This window comes from Aristolochia californica, unplaced genomic scaffold (assembly GCF_029961685.1).
Source record: "Aristolochia californica isolate CCGP_79_NKW_82.1479 unplaced genomic scaffold, dmAriCali1.0.hap1 SCAF_15, whole genome shotgun sequence".
In the NCBI taxonomy this organism is placed as follows: Eukaryota; Viridiplantae; Streptophyta; class Magnoliopsida; order Piperales; family Aristolochiaceae; genus Aristolochia; species Aristolochia californica.
The window spans coordinates 23,174,273-23,201,168 of record NW_027181826.1 but is presented as its reverse complement, the minus strand read 5'-3'; the positions used below and the strand labels follow the sequence as shown (position 1 = coordinate 23,201,168).

The following is a 26,896-nucleotide window of genomic DNA, read 5'->3' as shown; positions in this document are numbered from 1 at the left end:
GTAAGACTTAAGAGTAAGATTTTTTTAATTTATAAATATTTTAAATTTCTAAATATTTTAAAATCGATAGTATGTTAGTAAAATTTTTAATTAATTAGTATACTTATTTTATTTTTTATTTTTTAAAATATAAATTAATAAAAAAGTGTAACGATAAATTTTATTTTTAATTAATAAGTATTTTAATCGATAATAAATGGTGTTAAATAAGTAAGTTTTAATTTTTTAATTTTTTATCATATTTTTTGATAATTTATTGTTTTAGTTATAAGGTCATAAAAAGTGTATTCATAAATTTGATTTTTAAAATAAAAAAAAAATTATTCAATTTTTTATCATTTAATGACGTAGTAGTTTACATGGCAGATGACGTATCGGAATAATGACGTGGCTGACGATGTGTTCATCTATTCACATTGTACTGATGACATGGCGACATGTAATCAGTCAAAGCTTACGTGTCACATTTGACTGTAGACATATACAGTGAACCGGTCAAAATTGTGTATTTTTCAAAATAAATTGATAGCGTAATTGTTTCTCAAAATATGTTTTTGAAATTGGTTATTATAGTAAAAAACCCTTTTCAATTCTAAAGGGTGTTAACAGTAAAAAACCTCCATAAATTTAGAAATTTTATGATTTATATTAATTAATTTAAATGTTTAAAAAATATTGAAAATGAACAAGAAATTAAAAAAAAAAAATCAAGTGATTATATTAATTTTAGACATGTGCAGTGTGCATTACTTATTATGTCGGAAAATATATCACCTAAGACATTGCATTTAGATTAACCTTCAACTTCTAAATACCTAATAACTTATCAATACTTAAACAATTTAACACTAATGATCAAATATGAGATAACTGATGTTGTTGTTTAAAGTCCCACACGGAGAGAACAAGAGGACATACAGAAGAAACAAGAGGACATACAGAAGAAAGTTAGGATGCTCGGAGAGTAGTTAAAAAAGTTAATCCAACCATAGAGCAGGTTCGATGGCAGAATATAAGTTCTGTTGTAGAAATTATGTAGAGTGTTGATCTCATTCTCAAGAGATGAACAACCAAAATGATCAAATAATGTGGAAATTTTGATATTAAAATAAAAAGTTCTATTGTACAAATTGTCTAGAATATTGATCTCATTCTGAGGAGATGAACAAATGATGTAGACAATGGCAATCTTCAATAAAGAAATCTCCTAATAAGATCATGGGTTGGTTGTGGAAAATGAAAGTGGTAGAACACCACCTGTTCTTCTAGGGAGTTGAGAAAGAATGGACCCATCACAGAAACAAAAAAATGAAATATCTGTTACCTATGAAAGAATGTTCTAAGACTTGCAATGGCTATGCTGATCCCTATTCTCTTTATTTCTCATTTACATTTTTTTGTTAATCTCTTGCAGCAAGACAGAAAATGCCAATCTCCAATTAGTACTCCACGACCCACTACAGAGCACTCGATGCATCATGGTTAATTCATCGTTGCTTGCCTTCTTGAATAGTCTCCCTAACACGGACTGCACCTCCTCTCCTGACACTGCAAGCTCTACATTTGGGACACCAGGCTCTTGCTCTACCAAATCAACACCAAAAACTTTCTGGATCCCCCTAGAAGAGTTACTAGGTGGGAAAAGGCATCGCTTGGCTGTACTTCTAGAACCAATGGAAATGGTATCCAACACCTGATCAGTATTCAATCCCCTACCTTCCTTGAATCTCTGCTGCCGATCTGACTTCCATGCCCAATACTCTGAACACTTGTGATCAGAATCAAGTGCTTCAATTGCCTGTTCTCATAAGAAGAATACTTTTAAGGATGCAAATGTAGCAGTACTCAAAATAAAGTAAAAACTCATTTACAAAGTTTAGGCAAGAGATTTCAGACCAATCATGTGAGCATATCAATGGGAGGCCCCTTTGATCTAGTGAAGTAGATTAAGTTTCACATTTTACATAGGGTCCTCACCCTTCAGTTTGAACAGAGAATAGGCTTAAATTTTTCCATTATAGTTCACTGAGTTTACCTGAATGGTTGGCGGAGACAAGAAGCCGAACATTTCAAGACCATCAAGGCTTTGAGGAGGCTGCAATATGGGCAGCCTTTGCTTCTCTAGGCCATCGTGCCGTGCGAGCTCCTGGTTGAGTCTCTGTACCACCATTTCCCAGCATCTTGTGGCAGAATCATTGACAAAAACCTCACTTGGGTTCTCCTCCATGCTGACCTGAAATTGATATCTTCTGATTTAGCATCCGATACAAGAATATCATTCAAGTTATAGAAGGGGAAACAATACCTTAAATAGGGGTCCAAGCAGTCCGGCATCAAGGACTTCGGAAATGTAACTGCAAAGTTGTGTCGGGTCAATCACACTAATAAATCTGCAACGGCTTCGGTATCCTGCAAAATTGGAATAATTATTAGAGAACTGAGGCGGCTTATAAAACTTTCAGTAATATATCATTTTAAATGACCAAATAAAGTCCACCTTGGCCTAGATTGAACAAGAAATTGCAACTTCAGTTTGATCAATGTACCTTTTGGAAATATGGCTTTGCTAGTGCACCATTTTCTTCCTGGCATAACAGTTCCTGGATTCAGAAGCTGAACACTGGCACTATAGATAGACTTGTCCAGTTTGGGACAATTATAACCAGGTTGAAAACCATCAATCTCAACACCGAAAAGCTTTCTACTACTAGAAGTAGAAGGAAGTCCAGAATCTGTTGAGCATGTTGCTCTGTCTGAATCTCTAATATTTGGAGACATAAACTCTGAACTATGATAAAGAGGAGCTGATGGGTCAACATCAGAATGTGAAGTGTTATGAACATTACATCTTGTAGAGGCCTCGTACTCCATCTCTATTTTGGTCAACTGTGAGCTAATTGCTTCCCTTGAGACAGCAGAAATCTGAACCAGCTCTTGTTTTAGAGATTGAGTAGATTCACATCTTTGTTCAGTGGAAGATTTTTGCAGATCCAGATTTAAATCAAGAGACCCATGCTTTTCTACTAAAAGAGAACTACTGGTTTGTGATGACATATCCTTACTACTCATTTCTGTCTTTACAGTTACAAGTCCTACATCATAGGACGTCATACTGTCCTTTTCTTTTGTCTGTTGATGTACTGATGGGCTAAAGGATTGTTTTGGCTTTGATATAATATCTTTGGCAGCAACTTGATGCTCAGATTTGGTTGGTTTGCTGAAGTTGGGAATATTTTCCATCGTTCTGCTAAACCCAGTCTGACTACCAATTTCTACAATATGTTGATCTTCATATTTCTCACTTCCACGATTTAGTACAATGTTTATATCGATCAGTGGATTTGAAGATGTCAGGCAACAATTAGACTCTTCCTTTGATGTGTCCAGAACATCATTTTTTGCCATCTCAAAATCTACTGTAAATCCAAGCCTACCAGAAGCCCACTTTTGAACTTCACTTAATTCACATTCTAAAGCTCTTACAAGGTTGTTCAACTCTTTCATCTCATATCGGAAGAGGAAAAACCTGTGATGTGGTTCACACGAACAGAGTGACTTTGAGTGTTTTAAACATGAAAAGCGGTCTGGGGAGCATTCACAACCTGCAGCAGATAAGTGCAAATCATAGAAGCATAGAAAACATTCTCTCTCACAAGTTGAATCAAAACTTGTATCCATCTTTCTCGTCCATGAAGAAGCAGGAATAGACTTTCTTCTGTTTTCCTCCATTCCAACTCGCATCTACAGAATCCAAAACCAAAATCAACTACAGATCAGAAAAGAATTTTAATTTGAGAGACAGAATGTATTTTTGTGTCTCTTAGGATTTATAGAACTCCTAGACGCCACTCGAGTGTTACACGAGTGGCAATACTTCATTTGTTTTTAATATCGATAAATCTTACTATAATTTGTTTTTAAGGTTGAACCCCATACCCTGGTGAGACAAGAGCCCAATACCTCAAACTAGAAACCCCTCATGTGGCCATTGAGCCAAAGGCCCAAACCACCTTAGTATAGCATTATTCTACAATAATTTTAATATGATACAGGCATAAACATGCTCTAAAAGATGAATGTTGTGCCTTGACGATAACTTCTGTTTGTGACCAAGCAACATGTAGACCTTTCTAAGGATATAAAAACCAACATCCATCCAGATAAGTTTTTGTCCTCTCAAAATTTTTTAGAGAGAGAGAGAGAGAGAAAGAGATACCTTAATTGCTTCAGTGAGTAGCCCATTCTTTCCCGCAACATTCTTCCATCTCAAATTGTCAGAATTGTTTTTCCCAAGTATCATATGATCTGAAAGAGCACGGACAGCTTCTTGAGCTGCACCCAGGAGCAACTTGTCCTGGGAAATGGAAGTCTTACGACACTGTTCACTATAAAGCTCCACAGCACACTGTCCATGCGGCAGCCAGTCAACAGGAGCCACATTCACCGCCTCTGCGCAATTGAAGCCACAGTTGAAACCTGAGTGGTAGGCCCTTGGGAAAGTGAGAACAAACTCCCCAGATTGCTGAACAGCACGATAAACTGGGACCCCCTCAGATTTTAAAACTGAAGGAGAGAGCTGAGTTACCTGTATAGGTGGTTTGACATTGGACTTCTTCCATTAACACCACTAAAATAAGGTGACTACTAAAGTAAATAAAGAACAACATGAAAAACAATACAGTGAATTTAAAAATAAATTAACAAATAACTTTAAAGAGAAGACACAGAAGAAAGATGAAGGAGAATATTGATTGAGCAAAAGGAAATGAGCTGTGTATAGTATTTACCAATTCATGGAGTAAATCTGGTTGTTCTTCAAACAAGTGGGGTAGATGCTTTCTCATTGCTTTCTCCAACATAGAAGCCCCAGTTCCAGGGACTCCATACCACAACTTTGGCTCACCAAAGTGATGATAGTTGAGTGAGTACAGATGGTGATCCTCAACATGCTGTGGCAAATTCAAAATAAATGTTAGATCAGAAAATTGATAAAAATGATCAGCAATCAATTCTAGTTGCCATATGTTAGGCTAGTAGAGACGAGATGACTGGAGTTGTTGCATTTGCCAAGATAATCAGAATTTTGGTGACTTACCCAACAAAATGATGAAAAACACATTCCTATATAAAGCCATGGCACCAAAACCCCTGAGATATCTTCTCTTTCAAAACAAAGCACAGAACCAGGAAAGCGCGAGAAATTGTTCAAGTTCCAGCCTGATCTGACATATTGGTCTGCATCAGTGTCAGTTAACTTGGTGGATTTAGGAAACCCACTTCCAAAAATTCCAGTTTCCAGATCAGCACCATACAGTACCTGCATATTTGGGTACCTCAATTAAGTGACATGCTTTAAAATTACAACCGTAAAAAGCAAACACTTACATACTCATGTGTGTACCTCGATCTCTTCAACTGCTTTCTCAACAATCCTCCAATATTCACCCTCAATCTCCTCCACTGAGGGCTTCCACCTCATATTAGGTTGGCCATCACTTCTTTCATTGGCATCTTTAATTCCAAAGTATTGCTCTTTGAAATCATCTGCATATTTTTGGAAAGCTTCCAATGTGAAGTCTGGACCAGAATGAAACCCAAATTTTTCATCAGTATCAGAGGTCACACTTTCACTGGCCTCAGAAATATTGGAAGAATTACGATGGCGAACCATTCCCAAACGGGCCCGCTTTCTCCTTTTCCTCTTCATCTGGTGCCGACTCCTTGATTTTTGCCGCATTGACTGTCTATTTTGAAGCATATCAACTTGTTGAATCCGAGTACCAAATTTAGCATGCTCCCATATTCTTTTCTCTTTCAGGAGGCATGGTGGCTTCCACGAAGGAGGTGGCACAATTCGGCATATACCATATTGTTCAGCTTTTGGACGAATGCTTTGAATGTAAGCAAGAGTGTCTTTGAACTCCTGTAGAGATGGTGTTAAAAAATTATATTAAGTAAAAAGCCACTAGCAATCCTTGCAATTTCCAAGTGTCAATTTTATAAAATACTATAGGCTAAACAGTATCTCTAAAAATGAAGTTAAGATTCCAGTATTTAATATCATGACTGAATGGTATTGCACCATTTATTAGTCCTTACTAGAATTCTATATGAAGTTGGCTGATAGATGGTTGCCTACGATAGGAGACAAAAGAAACAAAAATATTTTTCTACAACTGTTGTAAACTATAACATGTAAGGTATTTATAGGTAGCAGGCCCTAAGATTTATCTCATTGAAGAGGTAAAACAATGAAATTGATGGTGCACACGGTAATATTATTCATGCCAGGCAACATAGAGAAAAACTGAAACCTTAAAACTAAAACTTCGCTGCACACATCTCTAGTCCCTCACACAGGTTTTTTGAAATCCTCAGAAAAACCAGAAATATCTACTCCATATGATGCCCTCTAAAAATAAGTCATGTGAAGGAAAAAAGACATCAGCTTACCTCCTCAGTTGGATAAAACACAGGAGCTTCCTCAATCATAGGCCTACAAGCCTCCTCAGGACTCCATCTAGCTGATGCCTGTCTCACAAACAGTTCAGTATGAATAAGCCTTTTTCATAGATGTACTTAAGATAGAGACATTTCATTTCGTTTCAAAAATAAAAATACTTGCCTTCAGACTTTGGCTTTGTTTGAATGAGCGACCCTACAAATAGAAAGTATTAGCATATAATGCTGCAAGAAATAAATACTACAAAACATGTTTAGTGATATAAATACTATTTACCTTGGTGAAATGTTCATGATGGGATTCACCATCAGAGTCAATATCAAATAAACCATAATTGATACAATTCCTGCGTCGGAGACACCTTTTGACCTTCCGTTCTTGATTAACATAAGAGTTAGTGTTTACTGGAGATTGGTGCTCGCCTGAACTTTCTTCATTGGCATTTCCAGGCACTACTTCCATGATATCAAAGGGCTTCTCAAGTTTTGCAGTTGAGTCCAAGAGTACACTACTACTACAACTGGCAGATCCTGAAATTTCTTTTTCAATGGCGTTTGTACTGAATTCAGTTTCCATTAAAATCACTCTGCATAAAACATGTCACAATTTTGTACTTAATCAAAAATGTCTCATAATGCAGAAGATAGAAGAGATTTGTCAGAAAGCATGAACTTTCCTAGCTGATGAGTGTTTATTTTCATTTCATTGGGGGTCTTTATTCTCTTTATTATGCCACTGAGATGGAACAAAACTAAGACGATCAAACTATGCTTTTGGTTAGTAGACAAGTCAAAGAATTGTTTTTCTAGACAATTTGTTATCACAGACTATGGCAAAATACTAACAGTTATTCCAATCAATAGCGGCTAGGCATGCAGACACCAATATTTACAGAGAACATTTTCCATCACTAACATCCATGACAGCAGCGCAAATCAGCCAACATTGGCCATGGATCTGAAGAATCAAAGTAATACTCACTGAAAATGTCGAATTGATAGATTCCAGCAACACTATTAAAAAATCCACCGGGTAGAATACCCTCTATCTGAGAATAACATACCCACACATAAGAAATAGAGCCCAAAATGATAAAATTTTCAGGGAAATCCAGGTTTACCTCGCTAACGTAAGCTTCTTCGAATCCTCCACAGAAGAGTCCAAAAAGCACTATACCAACAGGTACTTTAGAGCCAATCACCAGAAAGGCACAGAAGCCCCAATTATCCCCAAAAAGAGGGGTATACAGAATTCTAACAAACCCTCCTGTTCGTAGGAAACCCGGATAAGATTTTTACTACACGTTATTAGACCCAAACAACCCCAATTCACAAATGATCCAAAACTAAAGACCCGTGAAGAAAGTGTAACGGAAAGAAACAAATAACAATTTAAATATTATTACAGAGACCATGCAGAGAAATATTCAAGAAATCCACAATTTACTTCGAGTATCATAATTAACGAAAACCAGAGTAAAACCGAGAAGGACCCATCAAATAGAAGAACAAAAAAATAAAAGGGAAATTTCAATCCACACAGAGAGAAACTTCAACCCACCCAATTCCTACTTCCCACACAACAAAAACGAAAATAACTAAATAAAATAAAATCAAAATCTAACGTTTAACAGATGCAAACAAAAAGTAAACCCGTACCCCCTCTTTCTAGGTTTAAGTGCCCTCGGTCGATGAAATTACAAACCAACCATGTAGAAAAGATACCTTAAAAATAGCAAAATAGCAAAACAGCAGAACAGCTCAAATCCTATTGATAGATTTCCTGCAGTATATATACTTACGTGGGAAATTGACGCCATGACTCTTCCAATGCGAGACGTTTTTTTCATAACCCAAATAGGAATTCTTATTTTCCTTAATTTTTCTGATTTTTCTCGTGTAATTTTCTGTGTATTTTAAAGGGTCAAACCAACAATGATCGCACGCATCGTTTAACAGAAATCAGTGAGCTAACTGACGAGGAAAGAGAAGCGGATCTTTTTATGCCTAAATTGTCTGTGAGAAGGACACTTTAAAAAGGGACACGTCGGTTTGATACGCGTCAACGTCCATCTGCTTGGCCATTTGAGTTTTCCTCGGTCTCATCCACGGTAAAGATCCAAAATATACGTGTCAAATTACAGATATTTAACCAGAAAAATCTAAGGTGGGCTTGTTATCGATACATATTGGACATTCATTACGTGGAAAAACACCAACAGGCCCGCCCATATTCTAGTCCTTTCCGTCGCTAATATTTGATTAGCTGAAATTAATTTGGTTTAATAGAAAAACTAAATGATTAGATATTAAAAAATTATATAATTTGTGTAAAATATAGTCTTGAGTCAAACTTTTTAATGAAATCATTTACTAAAAGTCTTAAGCCTTGTTAGTGATTTTTCCATGGAATGTTGGAAATGTGTTTCTAGTAGAAATACATTTCCAAGGACCATTAGTGTTTCACGTTTCTTGGAAACACTTTTCTAGTCAGAAATTCTTACCAAGAAAATTATATAATTTTCCAGGTAAGATTTTTCATCCAAGATAGGCTACAAAACCATATGAAATTTTTTTGAACAAAATAATTTTTCATAGTAATTTTGTATTTGATAATTTATTTTACTAAAGATTTTTTCAGATAAGTATGGTAATATATGAAATTAATTATTAATTTTTATTTATTTTCCTAAAAAAAGGCATTAATGGGTCCATTAATTTTTCTTGAAAATTTCTAACAATTTTCCTTATGATTTCCTAGTAAAGCACTATTAGAATTTTATCTGAAGGTTTCTTGGAAATATGTTTCCTAGGAAAAATATTTTTAGCTTTTTTTGGGATATAAATTTCCAACTAAAGACACTAACAGGTCTTAATGTAATCTTACTAAGATCATCAAATGCTACAACTGACATTTTTGTGATATTTTTGTCATCAAATCCACCAAAAATTAAAATGAAATATAAACTATTTAAAATAATCTATATTATTTTAATTAGAAATTAATATATAAATGCTTTTGAGTCTTTTCACATTTATTACTACTTTATCATTCTATTTATCTAACTATTAAACTTAATATTTTATTTAAAATTAAAATATAAAAAATAACCAAAATTAATTTAAAAAATTAATTAATAAAAATAAAATTTAAAATAATTAACACAATGTAAACATCTTTTGTCTAAAACATAATTTTACATTTTAGTTTGAATTATAAAAAGTAAATAAAAATTATTAAAAACCAATATAAAATTTTAAAAGATATATATTGTTTGATAAATTAAAAAAGATAAATTTAATATTAGAAATACATAATCATTATTTAGTGCAATTAAACAAATATACTCTAAAAACTAAACTTTTTTAATAATTAATAAAAATATATTTCTTAAAATTAAATAATTAATTTATTAAAACTTCAATCCGGATTGAACTAAACCATCCAAGCCACCAATTTGGTAGAAAATCCAACATGATTAAAAAAAACTTAAATATTGAAAATAAGTGGAAATATTCAACTCGAGATTCATTCATCTATCCTTTCAAATTTCCCGCGAAGAGGGACGCGACCATTTCTCTGTAAGCCATCTCGGTCATATGCATTCCATCCCAAGAGAGATGCTTAGAAGGATCAGAGCAGGTTGAGGTTCCATTTTCTCCACACATAGCATTTGGGTCGAAATTGTATTCGCCTCCCCCACCGCAACAAGCTTGGAATCGAGACTCTATGTCGACACCCAAAGTCTGAGCATTATCGAGACCTGTAACGATACATTGTAGTAGTCCGCGTACTGTATGTTAACGGAAGGGAATCGTTCCCTCAAGCTTTGAAGCATCAGTTGCAGCTGGTTGTTGTGGAGCTGTGCGAACTCGTTGTAGCGTTTGAGGCACCTTCTTCCATCGTAATCAGAGGAGTTGGTGCTGCGGAACGCCGTGAGGTAACAGGTTGCGCATCCGGTGGGGAAATTGCCGGGCACAATCAAGTGACGAGCTCCATGTTTAATCACTTTTTTAGCTGCATCTTTAATGGTTTTGATGATAAGGGGCATGAGGGAGGTAGCTTCTGAAATTGTTTTGCCTTTGAAGATCGCGTAATTATAGTCGTTTCCACCGATCTCTCCCAAGAAGAAGAGGGCCGTACCGAGCTTGGCTCTGCATTCTTTGTGTGTAGAACACAGAGATGCGAGGTGGGTTTCGAACCAATCGAGTTGCACGTTGAGGGAACTTTTGGTGAAGGGCAAGACAATACCAACGCTCTCCAAGTAGGAAGCGTCGAGGGCCGTCGCTCCGGCGACGGCGAAATTCACCCCGTTAGCGAAAGAGGCATTGCGATCTAGATAGGCGTTGAGAAAGGGGAGATCAAAGCGTTCGGCAATGAAATCGATCATGAGCCTGCCGTTCGAGCATCGACCCGTCGGTCTTCCGAAGTAGGTTTCTCCGTATGGAAAGCGATCAAATGCTCCAATAGGTCCCAGACCTTCGCTAATCAGATTACCCGTGTCTGCCATGGAGTCGCCGAAGCTATAGAGTGCATCAAAACCTCCAAAATGAGAGGCACCAGAAGCAGCAGAATCAGGGAAGCGAAGGATTGCTAGGGCGAAGACAATGATGACAATGGCGAATTTAGAGGAAGCCATTGAATATTGATATGATGATGAGGGTTACTAAGACTTGGCTTTTATAGAACTGGAGTTGGACTCCGCATTTACTAATTTAACCACACGGAGTCTTCCTTTGCGACTTGTTTAGTCATTCGGTTTCAACAAATTTGCTAAAATTCTTTCCTTCGCGGTGTCTACACAATACAGACCGTTTTAATAATATTTGATAAAATAATAATATAAATATATAATGAATTTTCACTCAAATTCGACTTTTCCGCTGCTTCTCTTCCATCATACATTAAAAACAAAATTAAAAAATAAAAAATAATGCCCATATCAAAAAAGGAAATGGTGATTTTTTTTTATCGACCTCCGCTTCCCTAGTGGATACTGTAGGCGGCGTGCAACGACGGTGTGCGGCGGCGGAACTCTGCTGCGGTGGTGACGACGAAAGTTCGATGAAATCTGGCAGAGTAGTTGAGCGATGACGACTTGTTGCAGAGGGTAGGCAGGCAACAGAAGATCGACGGCGACGACAATGGTAGTGGTGGTGGCGTCGCAAGACTGTCAACGGGCTAACGAGCAAAGTAGAGGGTCGGAGCTCTGGCTTGCCGACTGCGTGCAACGACGGCTAAAGGTGGTGGTGATGTCTCGGAGCAGCACAAGAGAGGAGTTGGAGAGACAATTGAGGGAAAATATTGCGTAGTGCCGCACCGATCGACGGGAACGGCTTAGCAGTGATGGCAACGAGAATAGTGAAGGAAGAAAAGGGTTCAAGGTTTGCGCCGGTGAACGAAGCAGCGGAAGGTTTCTCCGGCTTAGAAGTTTTTTTTTTTTTTTTCAAAATACCTCCGACGAGATTGCATGGAGAAAGGGAGAGAATATGAGCGGTGGTAGTGGGTTGCAGCTACGTAGACTGCTTCCAATAAGGATTTCCAGCGACGACAGATTGGTTTTGATTAATCGATCAAAAACTTTGATACTATATAGAATATAGGAAAGATGAATAATATTGTCGTGATTATTATTGATCAAGTGTAATCTATTTATAGAATTACACAGAGAGATTGTAAGTGATTAGGATTCTACAATTTGAGTCTCTATCTAATTCAAACACTAGCGATCTTTATCTTTATCATTATCTTTATATCTATTATTATATTTATCTCTATCTCTATCATGATGTCGTACCAATCTTCTCTTATTCAATTTGGTCAATTGGTTATTTGGTGTGGGTCAAGAAGGGTCATTATATTTTCCTCACAAAAAAGAGAAACAAAAGACTATGACTAAGAGTATGTTTGGGACCCTTATAAAAATAAATAAATGTTTCTTTTATCTTGTTAGAATGCCAATGGAAAAGAAAAGAGAAAACAAATGTTTCCCTTATTTGGATGCAGAAGGAAAATAGAAGAAAAATAAAATTTAAAATTTATTTAATTCAGTCAAGTTGAAAAAGTATTTCGTCAAGGTCTTTCTGTCTGTTTGGAACCCTAGAAAAGAAAAGAAAAGTAAAGAAAGATAAGAGAAAGAGAAAAGGAAAGAAAAATAAAGAAAAAAAGGAGAAAAAGAAAAGGAAAGAAAAGAAAAGAGTTTTATTTTTTCTTGTTTGGATGCCTATAGAAAATGAGAAAGGAAATTAAAAAAAATATAGTTTCTCTTATTTGGATGTACATGAAAAATAAAAAAAATAAAAAATAATAATATTTTAAATTTTTGATTATTAAAATTTTCTCTACCCCTTTCTATTTTTTCCCTTTTTCTTGGAAATCTATCATTTCAAGATAAAAAATATTATATTTTATTATTATTTTCTTTTCTCAAAAAATCACTTTCATTTTTTCTAGGGTTCCCAAACCCTAATGTTTTTGTAGAGATTACGAAAGCACCACCACCAAATATACCGTGTAACCGATCAAGGCCGGCATAATTTCAGCTCTAAGGCCTAATCCACATCCAACGAACTTTGTCGCCTTGATGGATTGGGCCCACATTTAGGTCGTTATTTCATGGACACGTGTCTCAAAATATGCCCAAAAAACATGGACAAGGGGCTGCCGTGGAATGGGAACCTTGAGATCATGAAAAAGATATGTAAGCCAAACCCAGTCAGCATTCGAATAAGTGACTAGCGCACTGGGACAGTGGATGGACGAAAAATAAGGCCAAAATGGAAGGTGCCCTTAACATAGCGAAGAATACGCTTAACAACAAGAAAATGATCTTCAGTAGGGACATGCAGAAATTGGCTAACAAAATTGACAGCATGAGCAATATCTGGGTGCGAAATGGTCAAATACTGAAGGGCGCCAACCAGAGATCGATAGAGAGTAAGATCAGAGAAAGGAGAACCATCAACAGACAAGTGTTGGGAAATAACCATGGGAGTGTGAATAGGTTTGCTGTCAAGGAACTGAGCGCGAGTGAGAATATCCCAAACATATTTTAACTGACTGATAAATAGATGATCAGGAGTGGACGAAGCTTGTAGACCAAGAAAGTCACTGAGAGAGCCCAAATCCTTTGTAGCAAACTCAGAATGAAGCTTACGAGTAAAGCTGTCAAGCAACGATGGATTGTTGCCAGTAACAATAATATCATTAACATAAAGAAGTAAATATATAAGGCTAGATTGTTGATGAAAGACAAAGAGAGAAGTATCGCGGCTACAAGAAAACCCATGTGTGAGAAGAAAGGAGCTGAAATGCTGAAACCAGGCACGAGGAGCTTGCTTGAGGCCATAGAGAGCTTTCTTTAACAAACAAACATGAGTGGGAAAACGATGATCAATGTACCAAAGAGGTTGTTCCATATAAACATATTTAGTAAGGTTACCATTGAGGAAAACATTCTTGACATCAAGTTGCCGAAGAGGCCATTTATTGGTAACAACAAGAGAAAACACAACACGGACTATGGTAGTTTTGACAACCGGACTGAAAATGTCAATGTAGTCGAGACCAGGTACCTGAGTATAACATTTGGCAATAAGGCGAGCTTTGAGACGCTCAACAGAACCATCCGACAAATATTTAGTGCGCAACACCCATTTAGAGCCCACGATATTGGTGTTGACAGGGTGAGGAACCAAAATCCAAATGTCATTTTTTTGTAGAGCTTGAACTTCTTCATCCATGGCAGCAAGCCAAGCAGGATTCTTAGCAGCAGATTTGAATCCTTTGGGATCAGAGGAAGTAAGAAGAACCGAAATAAGTCTAGAGGATCCCAAGACACTAAGATACGCTGGATGACGAGGCTTGAAAATATCAGCTTTAGCTCTGGTGATCATAAGATGAGAGCCCAAGGGAGAAGGAGGAGGAGCAACGGTCTCAATAGAAGGCGGACTAGAGGCCGAGGGTGGCAAAGAAGCATGGGGAGGAGGGGAAGGGGTGTGGGGCTGAATACGGTGAAGACACGGTTCCAAGAAATTGGAAATGTGAAGAGAAGAGAGAGGTTAGGCTTGGGAGCTAGGGATTGTAAGAAAGTGATTTTCATCTAATTGAGCATGATGGGTGATATATAGCCTAGAGGTGAGAGGATCAAGACAACGAAACCCTTTGTGAGAGGGACTATAACCTAAGAAAATGCAAGGAATGCTGCGGGGAGAAAGTTTGTGAGGCATATAATCACGCAAGCAAGGATAAATACGACAACCGAAAGGATGAAAATTTTCATAATTCGGAGAGTTGTCGTATAAAAGTTCAAAATGTGACTTACTCCCAAAAAGCGGAGTAGGCAATCGGTTGATGATATAAGCTATAATGCTGAAAGTGTCAACCCAGAAGTGCGAAGGAAGATGAGAGTGGAAGAGAAGTGCTAAACCAGTCATCACGCAAGCAAGGATAAACACGACAACCAAAAGGATGAAAATTTTCATAATTCGGAGAGTAGCCGTATAAAAGTTCAAAAGGTGACTTACCTTCAAAAAGCGGAGTGGGCAACCGGTTGATGATATAAGTTGTAGTGTTGAAAGCGTCAACCCAGAAGTGAGAGGGAAGATGAGAGTGGAAGATAAGTGTTAAGCCAATCTCAGTCACATGACGATGTTTTCTTTCAGCACAACCGTTTTGAGTAGATGTATATGGGCAAGAGAGTTGATGATGAATGCCAGAAGAACGTAGATGAGCTTTGAAACACTTGCTAGTAAATTCAACACCACGATCACCTTGAAAAATCTCGATACGAGTAGAATGTAGGGTTTCCACAAATTTTTGAAATTGAAGAAAAATATCAAAGAAATCAGATTTAAATTTCAAAGGATAAAGTCAGGTGAATCGGGAATAATCATCAATAAAAAATACATAGTAGAGAAAACCAGAATTTGATTTGACGGGGGAAGGACCCCAAAGATCGCAATGAATGAGATCTAATACATAAGACGACCTGCGTTCATTTCGAGAATAAGGCAAACGATGATTTTTAGCGAGTTGGCAGATACTACATAGTTTGGGAGAAGGCAATAAAGACGTAAGAGAAAGACGTCTTTTTTTTATTTTAAAAATGAAATAACAGTGATTCACATGACCAGGACGAGCACGTAGAGATTTATTTCTAAGAACAGAAAGAAAAACAGAGTTGCCGCGCTCCAACACATAAAGCCCTCCATCTCTTTTACCGGTTGCCACCACCCTTCCTGTTTGACGATTCTAGATAGTGAAAAGAGCATTAGTAAATGTAACGGAGGGAGGGAAATCATAAGTTAATTTACTAATTGAAAGAAGATTTTTAGTGAGATGAGGGACAACTAAGACATCTAATAAGTGAATATGTGGAATAGGAGAAAAAGTACCAGTGTGGGTAATGGGTAGAGATGCACTATTATCACAGAGTCCTTACTCGTGTAATTTTTGGACTGATCCAAAGTAGATGGATCTATGGTCATATGGGTCGAAGCCGTAGTGTCCAAAAACCAGTTAGCAACCTCGGGTCAAGAGAGAGAACAAGATGTGTTGAAGGCTTCAACAAGATGAGCCGAGAAATCAGTCCGAGTATACCGCTGATTGCAGTGGTCATCATAATGGCCCTCCATGCGACAGATTTGGCAGTTGGGTGGACGACGACCCTGATCAAAGTGGGTGCGTCCTTGGTTGGAAGAGTTGTTGCCATGGGAATGAGAACGACATCGCTGATTACCACGGGAAGCAGAGAAAGTTCCATGGGTATTGTTATGGCTACGATGAGTGGTTGTGAACACCGTAGTGGTGGTAGAAGGCTCAAGGGACCACTCGAACAACTGAAAACTTTGTGTTTTAGAAACTAAATCTACAAAACATAGAAGAGAGGTGAGAGCGATCTGAGCAATGGAAAAGCTAGAAAATTCGGCACCGTGGCCACGAAGGAACTAATGCACTTTGTCATTATCTTCGACGGGTCTCCCAGTGGCATGAAGCTAGTCACAAAGAGCTTTGAAGGTATGAGCGTACTCAACAACTGGTTTGGTGTCGCGTTTCATCAGTTGCAAATCATCCTTAAGTCGCAGTTCACGGGCTTTCGAATGATGGCTGAATGTATTCTCTAATGCGACCCAGACATCACAGGCCATGGAGAGGCCAACAGCGGCAGCCATGGCTTCCTCAATGAGAGAAGAGAACAGTAAATTGAGAAGCCATTGATCGGCTGATTTCCATGCTAGAAATTTGGGGTTGAGTGTGGTAGAGGAAGCTGGTTCAAAACGGGGTGGCGGGACAAAAGTTTTGTAAAGAGTATAAGTATATGAAAAATTATGGATTTATGGTTTCCCAAAAAGTTGATTCAAATACCAAATTGTTAGGAACTTGCCTCTTGAGGAAAGCCCTAATTTGAGAACAAAAGTGACAAAGACTAACACATAAAAAGAGAAACAAAATACATGTTTCTGGGCAAGTGAAAGCTTTGAAATATGTATTCCATAGACATAATTCTGAAAATTACTAACGTATATACGAATTAACTTATTCTCCTCATCTCTGTATTTGATTAAGAAACTAATTAATTATGAAAGCAAGGACTTATAGGAGGTAAAACTTTAGTGTTTGTTCTTCATAGACCTCAAACATTTAGCTTTCCTTTTTTCTAGCATTTAAAACGAATAAATAGCCCTAGAGTAGATTCTTTTTTTTTTGAATAGCAAAATATCAGGGAGAAAAGAAGAATAAATAATATCAAAGGTTGAAAATTAAATAATTTAATTAAATAACTCTAAGAAAAATAAAATGCATTTACTAATACTCCAAAATGAAACTAATATTTTATAGATATCAAATATTTAAAAATAAATAGATTTAAAAAAATAACTATAAATTCATGTCTTTCCCTTTTTAGTTAATCATGGAGCTCAAGGTCTTCCACCCTCTTGGCCCTGGATGGTTTACCACTCTTCAAAATGCTAAGAACTCAAAAAATTACCACTTTTTCTCAATATTTAATTATCAATTCCTTTACTCAATATGCATTCAAAAACTGAAAAAAATCCACCAAAAGTTAAAATGAAATATAATTTTTTTTAAATAATCTATTAATTTAAATTAGAAATTAAATATAAAAATTAAAATGATGCTTTTGGGTCTTTTAACATTTACTAGTACTTTATCAATCTATATATTTAACTATTAAACTTAATATTTTATCTAAAATTAAAATAAATAAAATAGGTAAAAAATAACCAAAATTAATTAATAAAAATATTTTTTAAATAATTAACACAATGTAAACATCTTTTGTCTAAAACATAATTTTACATTTTAAATTGAATTATAAAAAGGAAATAAAATTATTAAAAACTATTATAAAACTTTAAAAGATATATGTTGTTTGATAAATTGTATAAATATAATTAAATAAGATAAATTTAATATTAGAATAAGATACATAATCATTATTTAGTGCAATTAAAGAAATATACTCTAAAAAATAAACTTTTTTAATAATTAATAAAAAATATTTCATATAACAAATATTTCTTAAAAAATAAATAATTTATTTATTAAAACTTCAATCCGCATTGAACTAAACCATCCAAGCCACCAATTTGGTAGAAAATCCAACATAATAAAAAAAAATCTTAAATATTGAAAATAAGTGGAAATATTCAACTCCAGACTAATTCATCTATCCTTTCAAATTTCCCGCGAAGAGGGACGCGACCATTTCTCTGTAAGCCATCTCGGTCATATGCATTCCATCCCAAGAGAGATGCTTAGAAGGATCAGAGCAGGTTGAGGTCCCATTTTCTCCACACATAGCATTTGGGTCGAAATTGTATTCGCCTCCCCCACCGCAACAAGCTTGGAATCGAGATTCCATGTCGACACCCAAAGTCTGAGCATTATCGAGAACCTGTAACGATACATTGTAGTAGTCCGCGTACTGTATGTTAACGGAAGGGAATTGTTCCCTCAAGCCTTGAAGCATCAGTTGCAGCTGGTTGTTGTGAAGCTGTGCGAACTCGTTGTAGCGTTTGAGGCACCTTCTTCCATCGTAATCAGAGGAGTTGGTGCTGCGGAACGCCGTGAGGTAACAGGTTGCGCATCCGGTGGGGAAATTGCCGGGCACAATCAAGTGACGAGCTCCATGTTTAATCACTTTTTTAGCTGCATCTTTTAAGTTTTTGATGATAAGGGGCATGAGGGAGGTAGCTTCTGAAATTGTTTTGCCTTTGAAGATCGCGTAATTATAGTCGTTTCCACCGATCTCTCCCAAGAAGAAGAGGGCCGTATCGAGCTTGGCTATGCATTGTTCGTGTGTAGAACAAAGAGATGCGAGGTGGGTTTCGAACCAATCGAGTTGCACGTTGAGGGAACTTTTGGTGAAGGGCAAGACAATACCAACGCTTTCCAAGTAGGAAGCGTCGAGGGCCGTCGCTCCGGCGACGGCGAAATTCACCCCGTTAGCGAAAGAGGCATTGCGATCGAGATAGGCGTTGAGAAAGGGGAGATCAAAGCGTTCGGCAATGAAATCGATCATGAGCCTGCCGTTCGAGCATCGGCCCGTCGGTCTTCCGAAGTAGGTTTCTCCGTATGGAAAGCGATCAAATGCTCCAATAGGTCCCAGACCTTCGCGAATCAGATTACCCGTGTCTGCCATGGAGTCGCCGAAGCTATAGATTGCATCAAAACCTCCAAAATGAGAGGCATCAGAAGCAGCAGAATCAGGGAGGCGAAGGATTGCAAGGGCGAAGACAATGATGGCAACGGCGGATTTAGAGAAAGCCATTGAATATTGATACGATGATTAGGGTACTAAGACATGGCTTTTATAGAACCTGTTTTCCTGTTTTGGCTTGAATGGAACTCGAGTTGGACTCTGCATTTACTAATTTAACCACACGGAGTCTTCCTTTGCGACTTGTTTAGTCATTCGGTTTCAACAGTTGCTCCACGGTGTATACACAATACAGACCGTTAGTCCGGTAAAACGAAATGTATAAAATTAAAAAAAAATTAAAATAAGTTACTTAAAATATTATTTAGTCCGCATCAAGTCCGCATGTATCCTCCGGATATTGAGAAGACATCATTCCATACTCATCATGGCCACTTTGAATTCATCATGATGCCCTTTGGTCTCTCTAATACTCCTTCAACATTCCGGGCATTAAGGTATTTAGTGTCTATCTCTAAAAAATTGTTTTAATAATCTTTGATGATATCTTAATTTTCAGCAAGTCATGGACTCAGGATTTAGAAGATATATGCCTGGTTTTCCAACTTATTCAAGCCCATCGCCTTTACTTAAAAAGGACAAGTGTACATTTGGTAGAACATAGGTAGCTTATTTGGGGCACATCATTACAGCATTAAGGGCTACAGTGGACCCAAAAAAATCGCAGCTATCACACATTAGCCTCAACCGAGCACTATTTCAGCTTTACGAGGTTTTTTGGGCTTAGCCGGATATTATAGAAAGTTCATTCCCAATTATGTGCCCCTAGCAGCTCATTTATCCAACCGCCTATGAATGTGAACTCGTTGGCAGTCCGCCACTGGCGACCTTATTTATGGGGTAGATATTTTCTCATACGCACTGACCACTACAGTTTGAAATATTTGTTGGATCAGCACATCTCCACTTCCCCTCAACGGCATTGGATTAGTGAATTATTGGGATTTGATTTTACGGTGGAACACAAGGCAGGTAGATTGAATACAACAGTTGATGCCCTCTCACGTAGATCAGAAGTTTCAGCACATTTGTGTGCCATTAGTCACCCCACCCCTCTACTCTTGGACTCCATATCGGTGGAAAACAGACGCACACCAGAATTGCAAGAGTTGTTTCAACAAATTGCCGCTGGAGAAATAGCTCCAAAATGGTCCCTTCATGACAACCTCATCTTATATAAGAAGAGCATTTATTTATCTCACTCTTCTCTTCTGGTTGCCAATGCGTTGTCATCTTATCATAAAAGTTATCATGAAGGAATTCAAAGAACCTTAATACGGGTCTGAGGGGATTTTTATTGGGAAGGTATGAAATCATCAATTGCATCATATGTAGCTGCTTGTCAAGTGTGTCAAAGGAATAAGGCAGTGTTGCAACCGCTCGAGCTTCCCACTCAAGTTTGGTCGGACATCTCTATGGATTTTATTAAAGGTCTTCCTAAGTCTTCGGAAAAATCTACTCTTTTTGTGGTAGTGAACAGATTCTCAAAATATGCACACTTCATCCCATTGGAGAATCCCTAAACAGCGGCATCAGTAGCACAAGTATTTTTCACATATATTGTTCACCTACACGGTATTCCATAATCAATTGTAAGTGATCGGGATGTAGTTTTTACTAGTCAATTTTGGAGAGATCTTTTCAAGTTTTGTAGCACCAAGCTCAATTATTCTTCAGCGTATCACCCTCAATCGGATGGCCAGACAGAGGTGGTGACCCGCACCATTGAAATGTATTTATGGTGTTTGGTCAGAGACCGCCCTAAACGGTGGGTGGACTGCATTCCTTGGGCGGAGTATTGCTACAATACTTCCTTCCACACTGTCATACAAGAGACCCCATTCCGGATCGTATATGGTCAAGATCTCCCACGGTTACTTTCTTATGTTCAGGGTTCCACCAGAGTGGATGTCGTTGATAAAGCTCTGCTAGATCGAGTTCAATTGTTAGCATGTACTATCCAACGACTGAAAACAAGCTCAAGCACGGATGAAAGAATATTATGATCAGGGTCACTGAGACATTCAGTACAATCCGGGTGATATTGGGTGGCTACGTCTACAACCTTACTGTCAAGCTTCTTTGGCGACAGTCGGCACAAGCTCTCGCCGAAATATTTTGGCCCCTTCCACATTACCCAACAAATATTGAGCACCTAACCAATACTACCCAAAAGTCGGGCCTATTAGGAGCGGAAAGCATAGGTACATAGCCTAACTGGGAAACCCTGCATTCCGGGGTTCGCGATCACCCAGGTCCGTTGGGAATCGAACTCCGGACGTGGTGCTAGCTCTGATACCAAACGTTGAGCACATAGCCAATACTACCCAAAAGACCGACCTGTTAGAAGTAGAAGGCCATAACATCACACCCACTTTCACGAGCCGATGTCTACGCCTACCTACACTAGCGGCGACCCACTCTAGTTTCTGCTGGTCACCCCCTCCACCCAGGACTCTCACCGTTCAAGACTCTCGTCGGGATTCGAACTCGCGACATAGCGCCTGCTCTGATACCAAATGTTAAACACCTAGTTAATACTATCCAAAATACAGGTTTGTTAGGAGCGGAAGACATATGTACTTAACCCAGGATTACAACGCCCTCCTTTAAACCGACTTGGTTTAATGATGTTGTACTAATTTTCTCTTATTTAATTTGGTCAATTGGTCATTTGGTGTGGGTCAAGAAGGGTCTTGGGACCCTTACAAAAGAAAGAAAAAAATGTTACTTTTATCTTGTTAGAATGCCAATGGAAAATAAAAGAGAAAACAAATGTTTCTCTTATTTGGATGCACAAGGAGAATAGGAGAAAAATAAAATTTAAAATTTATTTAATTGAACCAAGTTAAAAAAGTATTTGGTCAAGGTCTTTCTCGTTTGTTTGGAACCCCTAGAAAAGAAAATAAAAGTAAAAAACAGAAAAAGAAAGAAAAAAAAAGGTTTTTTTTTTCTTATTTGGATGTCCATAAAAAATCAGAGAGAAATATAGTTTATCTAATTTGGATGTACATGGAAAAAAAATAGTAATATTTTAAAAAATTCTACTTTTTTATTTTTTTTCTTTTCTCTTGGAATTCTATCATTTTAAAAAAAAATATTATAACTAAGAGAGAAATTATATTTTTTTATTATTTTATTTTCTCAAAAAATCACTTTCATGTTTTTTCTAGGGTTCCGAAACCCTAACCGATCATGGCCGGCATAATTATAGCTTTAAGGCCTAATCCACATCCAACGGACTCCGCCGCCTCGATTGATTGGCCCAACATTTAGGTCGTTATTTGATGGACACGTGTCTCAAAATATGTCGTCTAGTCCCTCAGTGACATCTGGAAACATCTTTTTGTGCCCTGTCACCCGGTCATTGTCCGACATCGTACGACAGGCAGTTAACCACTTAGATCCCTCCTCTCTTTCCTTACCTGAATGATTTCACGACCGCTCTCCCTCGCCGATAGATAAAAAGGATATTATCGTAAATTCTTCGAACAGAAGTCCTCTATCAAAAGAGCGCTGACGTGACCAAATCCAATTTTTGGCGCCTTTATGTCCCGCCATCATTACTTTCTCATCGCACCTCTGCACCACGTCCTGCAGCGTTTCACTGTCTTCCCCAAAATGACCTCCAAAGTCGTCCCATTCCTCCCACAAGTGGGAAGCCCGATTCCGTCATTTCCTAACGATAACGTGAAATATCAAAGCATTCGCGGCCGTCCATCATGCCCGGTTGCGGACTGAAACGGTTCGGGTGTAATTAAACACGTTTTCACTCTCGGAAGCGACAGGATTCGAAGTCCAATTCCATCATTTCATATAAAAACGTAATCTTAAAGTGGCTCCCACTCGAAGAGCGTTTCGACCGTCGATCATCACGATGCGGCCAAAAACGGAACTATTAAGAGGTGTTCTTCACGCAACCTCCTCTTGCCGAGTCCTCGGTCCCCGGCTCGTACGGTCACATAAAGGCCAGCGGCTGGTGTCGCCACGTGGAGGCTTCTGGTTTAGAGCGAGATGCTCGACAGCTGGCAGTCATGTGAACTAGGAGGGGGGATTGGATGAGGTTATAGATAATGATGTGAAAGGACAGCGAGGGGTGGGGGTTTGGAGTGTGTGCATGCCGTCGGATTGGAGAAAAGATCGCGAGATCGGACGGTGAGGGATGGGTGAGGCGAGACAAGCGGGAAGCAGGGGTAGGGAAGAGAGCGTTTAAAGTCACGTGCCAGAGGCAAGGGTACAGAGGATTGGTCAACGTCAGAGTTGTCAGATCCCTGCGACAAAAAAGTGACAAGAATGAAATGCGAGATATTGAGACGATATTTTCGGCCGAGAATGGAATTTCTCGTGGTTCGGGCCGGAAAGGGCAAAAGGGACGTATGATTAAGAGCATCAGATAAATGTGGTCCATTTAAACGGAGGCGAGACCGAGTCGATAACTTGGCCTGTGTCCACCCTCTACCCTAACCACACATTTTACCCGATATACGAACCCTCACCCCCTTGGCATGGGATATTCGATAGTCGCTGACAGCGTGTCATGTGGTCCACGCTTAATTGGGTGATTGAAAATTTATATCCCATGAAAAGAGTTGAATGTGTGATGTAAATTAGGGTGCAAAAATTTAGTCAACAGAAAAAGCCAATTCATTAAAGCTCCTTTAAAGAGTTTACAAAATTCACCTCTAGTAATCTTGGACTAAAGTACTCATCTTTTACTAAGTTTGTTAGAAGATCACATCAAGTCGTTATTGTCATCAATTTTAAGTTAGGTAAAAGAGGCCCCCATAAAGTAGGTTCACAAGTGTCATTTACTATTACTTCAAGTACCACTGCCCTATGGGGTTCGAATTGAATTGGGTTATGACCACAATGTGCTCGCGGCTCACTTGTCCCTTTAGGCCACAACAAGGGAAAATGCATACATCATGTCATTTCATGCAGGTCCACTTAGGAATTATCGTGGCACAATGTACATGCAAAACATCTCCTCTATTATTGCTTGACTCTCGTCCGAATCTGGTCTCGGCCCCATCGTCGGGGTCGGGCCTGACCACATTGGGTTTGGTCGGTTTTCCAATTCACCAAAGTAATCCGCATATGAGAATTGTAGAGAAAGACCGGGGTAAAACGGTAAATTAACAGAAAAAGTGCCAGGTAATACGTGGCGCGTACCTCCACTTGGTCACGTACAAGTCGTATAAATTTCCAAGACCCGGTTCCGTCTCAGGAAGTGCTTAAATATCGAGCGGCGTACTCAGTTTAGCAGGGTCTGCCTCTTTCTCTTTCTTCTCCAAAAAAACCCTAACTCGGTCCCCGACGTATTTCTACGACGCCCTTTCCTTCTCTCACCCCCTTCCCCCCCCCGTACTCTGCTGAAGATCTATAACATCTATTCATTTTTCGGCTTTGATAGTCTTTTTCCTTAACGTCGAGTATCGGTGACGGCCGGCTTGGGGGCAACTGGTATCCGTTTTGTAGTCGGAGTGTTGTCTGTCAATGATCGCTGATGGCGTCTGCGTGCGTGAACAACATCGGAATGGCGACGGAGAGCTTTCTCGACTGTCCGACCTTCCCTTCGTACGGCTGGCTCAGCCCTAGGATCTCCTTTAGCCGGGATTTCGTTGATGATGGCGGGAAGGCTAGCGCCGTAGAGAAAGCTCCGGCGCCCGCTGAGAAGACGCAGAAGCCTGTTGTGAAGGCAGATCCGGAGCCGTCGGGCAAGGATTTGTTCGACTTCGAGTTTAGGCTCGACGATCCGGTTACGATGCTTCCGGCTGACGAGCTCTTTTTGGACGGGAAGCTGGTGCCTTTGCAGCTTGCTGCCGTACGTCCGACCGCTGATTTGACGACCTCCTCGAGCATGGTTCGACTGCCTGAGGCGGTTAAGTCACGTAGGAGACTCGATGTTACTGGTTCTGACTCCTATCTGTTTTCTCCCAAGGCGCCGAGGTGTTCAAGCAGGTGGAGAGAGCTTTTGGGGCTGAAGAAATCGCAGAATCCGAAGCCTGAGCTTCAGAAAGCTGCTTCTGTGCCTTCCAAGAGTCCGAACCCGAAATCGCTGAAGCATTTTCTCCACCGGACCAATAAATCATCTTCTTCGGTTGATGCATCTCTGAGTCTTCCCCTACTCCGAGATTCAGATTGTGAGTCGGTATCCATCTCTTCGCGTCTCTCTTTATCTTCTTCTTCGTCTTCCGGTCCTGATCACGAAGATCTCCCCCGGCTGTCTCTCGATTCCGACAAACCGTACCCCCATCCGATTTCGCTCAATCGTAATCCTCCCCGCCTTAGAGTTTCTAAAGCCCGGAACGCAGTCGAGCACTCCAGGCCGTTGGATCATCAGGCCGGCAGGATCGGGCGCCGCGCAATGCGCAGAGCGCTGGACTCTGCTACCGTTCCCGTGCGTGGTGTGTCAGTAGACAGTCCACGTATGAACTCGTCGGGAAAAATCGTATTCCAGAGCTTGGAGCGAAGCTCCAGCAGCCCGAGCAGCTTCAATGGCGGATCGAGGAATATTAGGCATCGAGGCATGGAGAGATCTTATTCTGCGAACGTGAGGGTTACTCCGGTACTCAACGTTCCAGTGTGCTCGCTGCGGGGATCTTCAAAGACCGGTTCTGTTTTCGGGTTAGGCCAGCTGTTCTTGCCGCAAAAGAAGGACGCCGTCGCCGTGAGGGGTCAGTCACGTAGTCGAGGTGATCGGACTCTCAACTCTGGAGTTTGGTATAATTCCTATTAACTATTTTCTTTTTGTTCTTACCTTGTGGAGTTGATTACTCTTACATCTGTAGATGTACATACAGGCCTGTCTTTTTTTATTTTTTTCGGGCTAATGTAGGCCTTTTGCTCCCTTATTGTGCTGTCTGCAAATTAGAGTTCTGATTTGTATGTTTTCCTTTTTTTTATTATTTTTTTGGTTTTTGCTGGTGTCTGTTTATTTGGATAAACTTTCTGAAGTCAATGATGATATAAATGAGCCAGTTTTTCTCTTTTTTGTAATTGCTCTCTCTTCCATCGTTTCATTGATTTATCGATTTCTTCTGGTTCAAAAACTTAAAATATGTTGGATGCAAAATGCATGAAAAAAGTTTGAACAAGAGCCAGACGTCCTTTTTTGATGCTTTGTGCTAGTAAGGCTATGTGTCGGTCTGCGCATGTTAGTCTGCGAAACCGGATCGATGCTAAATTGTTCCGAATGTTGTCAGAGTCCGTTGGGTTTGGGAAGTGATGAGAGACTTTGAACGCTATCTCAGAGGCACATGGATGTTGTGCTGTGCTGAATAGTTTTTTGCACGTCAGTCTGATCCCGAAACCTTTCGTTGTTTGTCTCTCTGCTGTCGTGTCCCTCGGCGCACGTTAGGTTATTTAATGCATTCTATGCTACAGAGCGCTGGAGGGCCGTTCTGTGCGATTCCAAAGACAAGTCTGTTGAGTGGCAGATGATGTTCACGGATCACCGGCGCAAGTTAGATTCGAGTCCTTTATTTTGTGTTTTCTGTTAAAGTTGTTGCTTTTCAGGTGGCAGGATTCTTGCTGCGCGAATATTTTTATCGGTCAAATGGAAATATATAAATAGTTAAATTCTAACTTTTGTTTCGTTCTGTTTTTCGTAAACGGTGAATATCCTCTTTCGTATTTTAAAATTGTAAAAAGAAAAGGAAAAACGCTTTTGGATTTGTGGGTTGGAC

General features: G+C 39.0%; 4 protein-coding genes and 1 non-coding gene across 7 annotated transcripts; 2 read left to right on the top strand and 3 right to left on the bottom strand.

Annotated features, from left to right (window-relative positions):
* Positions 1 to 1,292: 1,292 nt before the first annotated feature.
* LOC137951549 (lysine-specific demethylase JMJ18-like) lies at positions 1,293 to 8,293 on the bottom strand. 3 transcript variants are annotated; one of them, XM_068798281.1, is made up of 12 exons: positions 8,265 to 8,293; positions 6,740 to 7,049; positions 6,626 to 6,658; positions 6,454 to 6,531; positions 5,402 to 5,923; positions 5,096 to 5,317; positions 4,788 to 4,949; positions 4,217 to 4,585; positions 2,547 to 3,741; positions 2,306 to 2,409; positions 2,036 to 2,233; positions 1,293 to 1,798 (listed from the first exon to the last, which is right to left on the bottom strand). In XM_068798281.1, exons 2-12 carry the CDS (start codon positions 7,037 to 7,039, stop codon positions 1,388 to 1,390), a joined length of 3,594 nt encoding a protein of 1,197 aa, XP_068654382.1. In that variant the 5' UTR covers positions 7,040 to 7,049; positions 8,265 to 8,293; the 3' UTR covers positions 1,293 to 1,387. The 3 variants fall into 3 exon arrangements, with proteins under 3 accessions (XP_068654382.1, XP_068654381.1, XP_068654383.1); XM_068798280.1 differs by lacking the exon at positions 8,265 to 8,293 and adding an exon at positions 7,584 to 7,824; XM_068798282.1 differs by lacking the exon at positions 8,265 to 8,293 and adding an exon at positions 7,445 to 7,513.
* Positions 8,294 to 10,190: 1,897 nt separating this feature from the next.
* Positions 10,191 to 11,102, bottom strand: LOC137951260 (GDSL esterase/lipase At1g28570-like). Its single transcript, XM_068797847.1, has one exon. It carries the CDS (start codon positions 11,100 to 11,102, stop codon positions 10,191 to 10,193), a length of 912 nt encoding a protein of 303 aa, XP_068653948.1.
* A 7,053-nt stretch (positions 11,103 to 18,155) lies between these two features.
* Positions 18,156 to 19,259, bottom strand: LOC137951259 (acetylajmalan esterase-like). Its single transcript, XM_068797846.1, has one exon. It carries the CDS (start codon positions 19,257 to 19,259, stop codon positions 18,156 to 18,158), a length of 1,104 nt encoding a protein of 367 aa, XP_068653947.1.
* A 5,227-nt stretch (positions 19,260 to 24,486) lies between these two features.
* LOC137951388 (uncharacterized) lies at positions 24,487 to 26,201 on the top strand. Its single transcript, XM_068798005.1, has one exon. The coding sequence runs from the start codon at positions 24,715 to 24,717 to the stop codon at positions 25,945 to 25,947; it is 1,233 nt and encodes a 410-aa protein (XP_068654106.1). The 5' UTR covers positions 24,487 to 24,714; the 3' UTR covers positions 25,948 to 26,201.
* Positions 26,202 to 26,424: 223 nt separating this feature from the next.
* LOC137952426 (small nucleolar RNA Z122) lies at positions 26,425 to 26,519 on the top strand. The gene has a single exon (XR_011112259.1). It is a non-coding gene; the product is annotated as a small nucleolar RNA Z122 (small nucleolar RNA).
* The last annotated feature ends 377 nt before the right edge of the window (positions 26,520 to 26,896 follow it).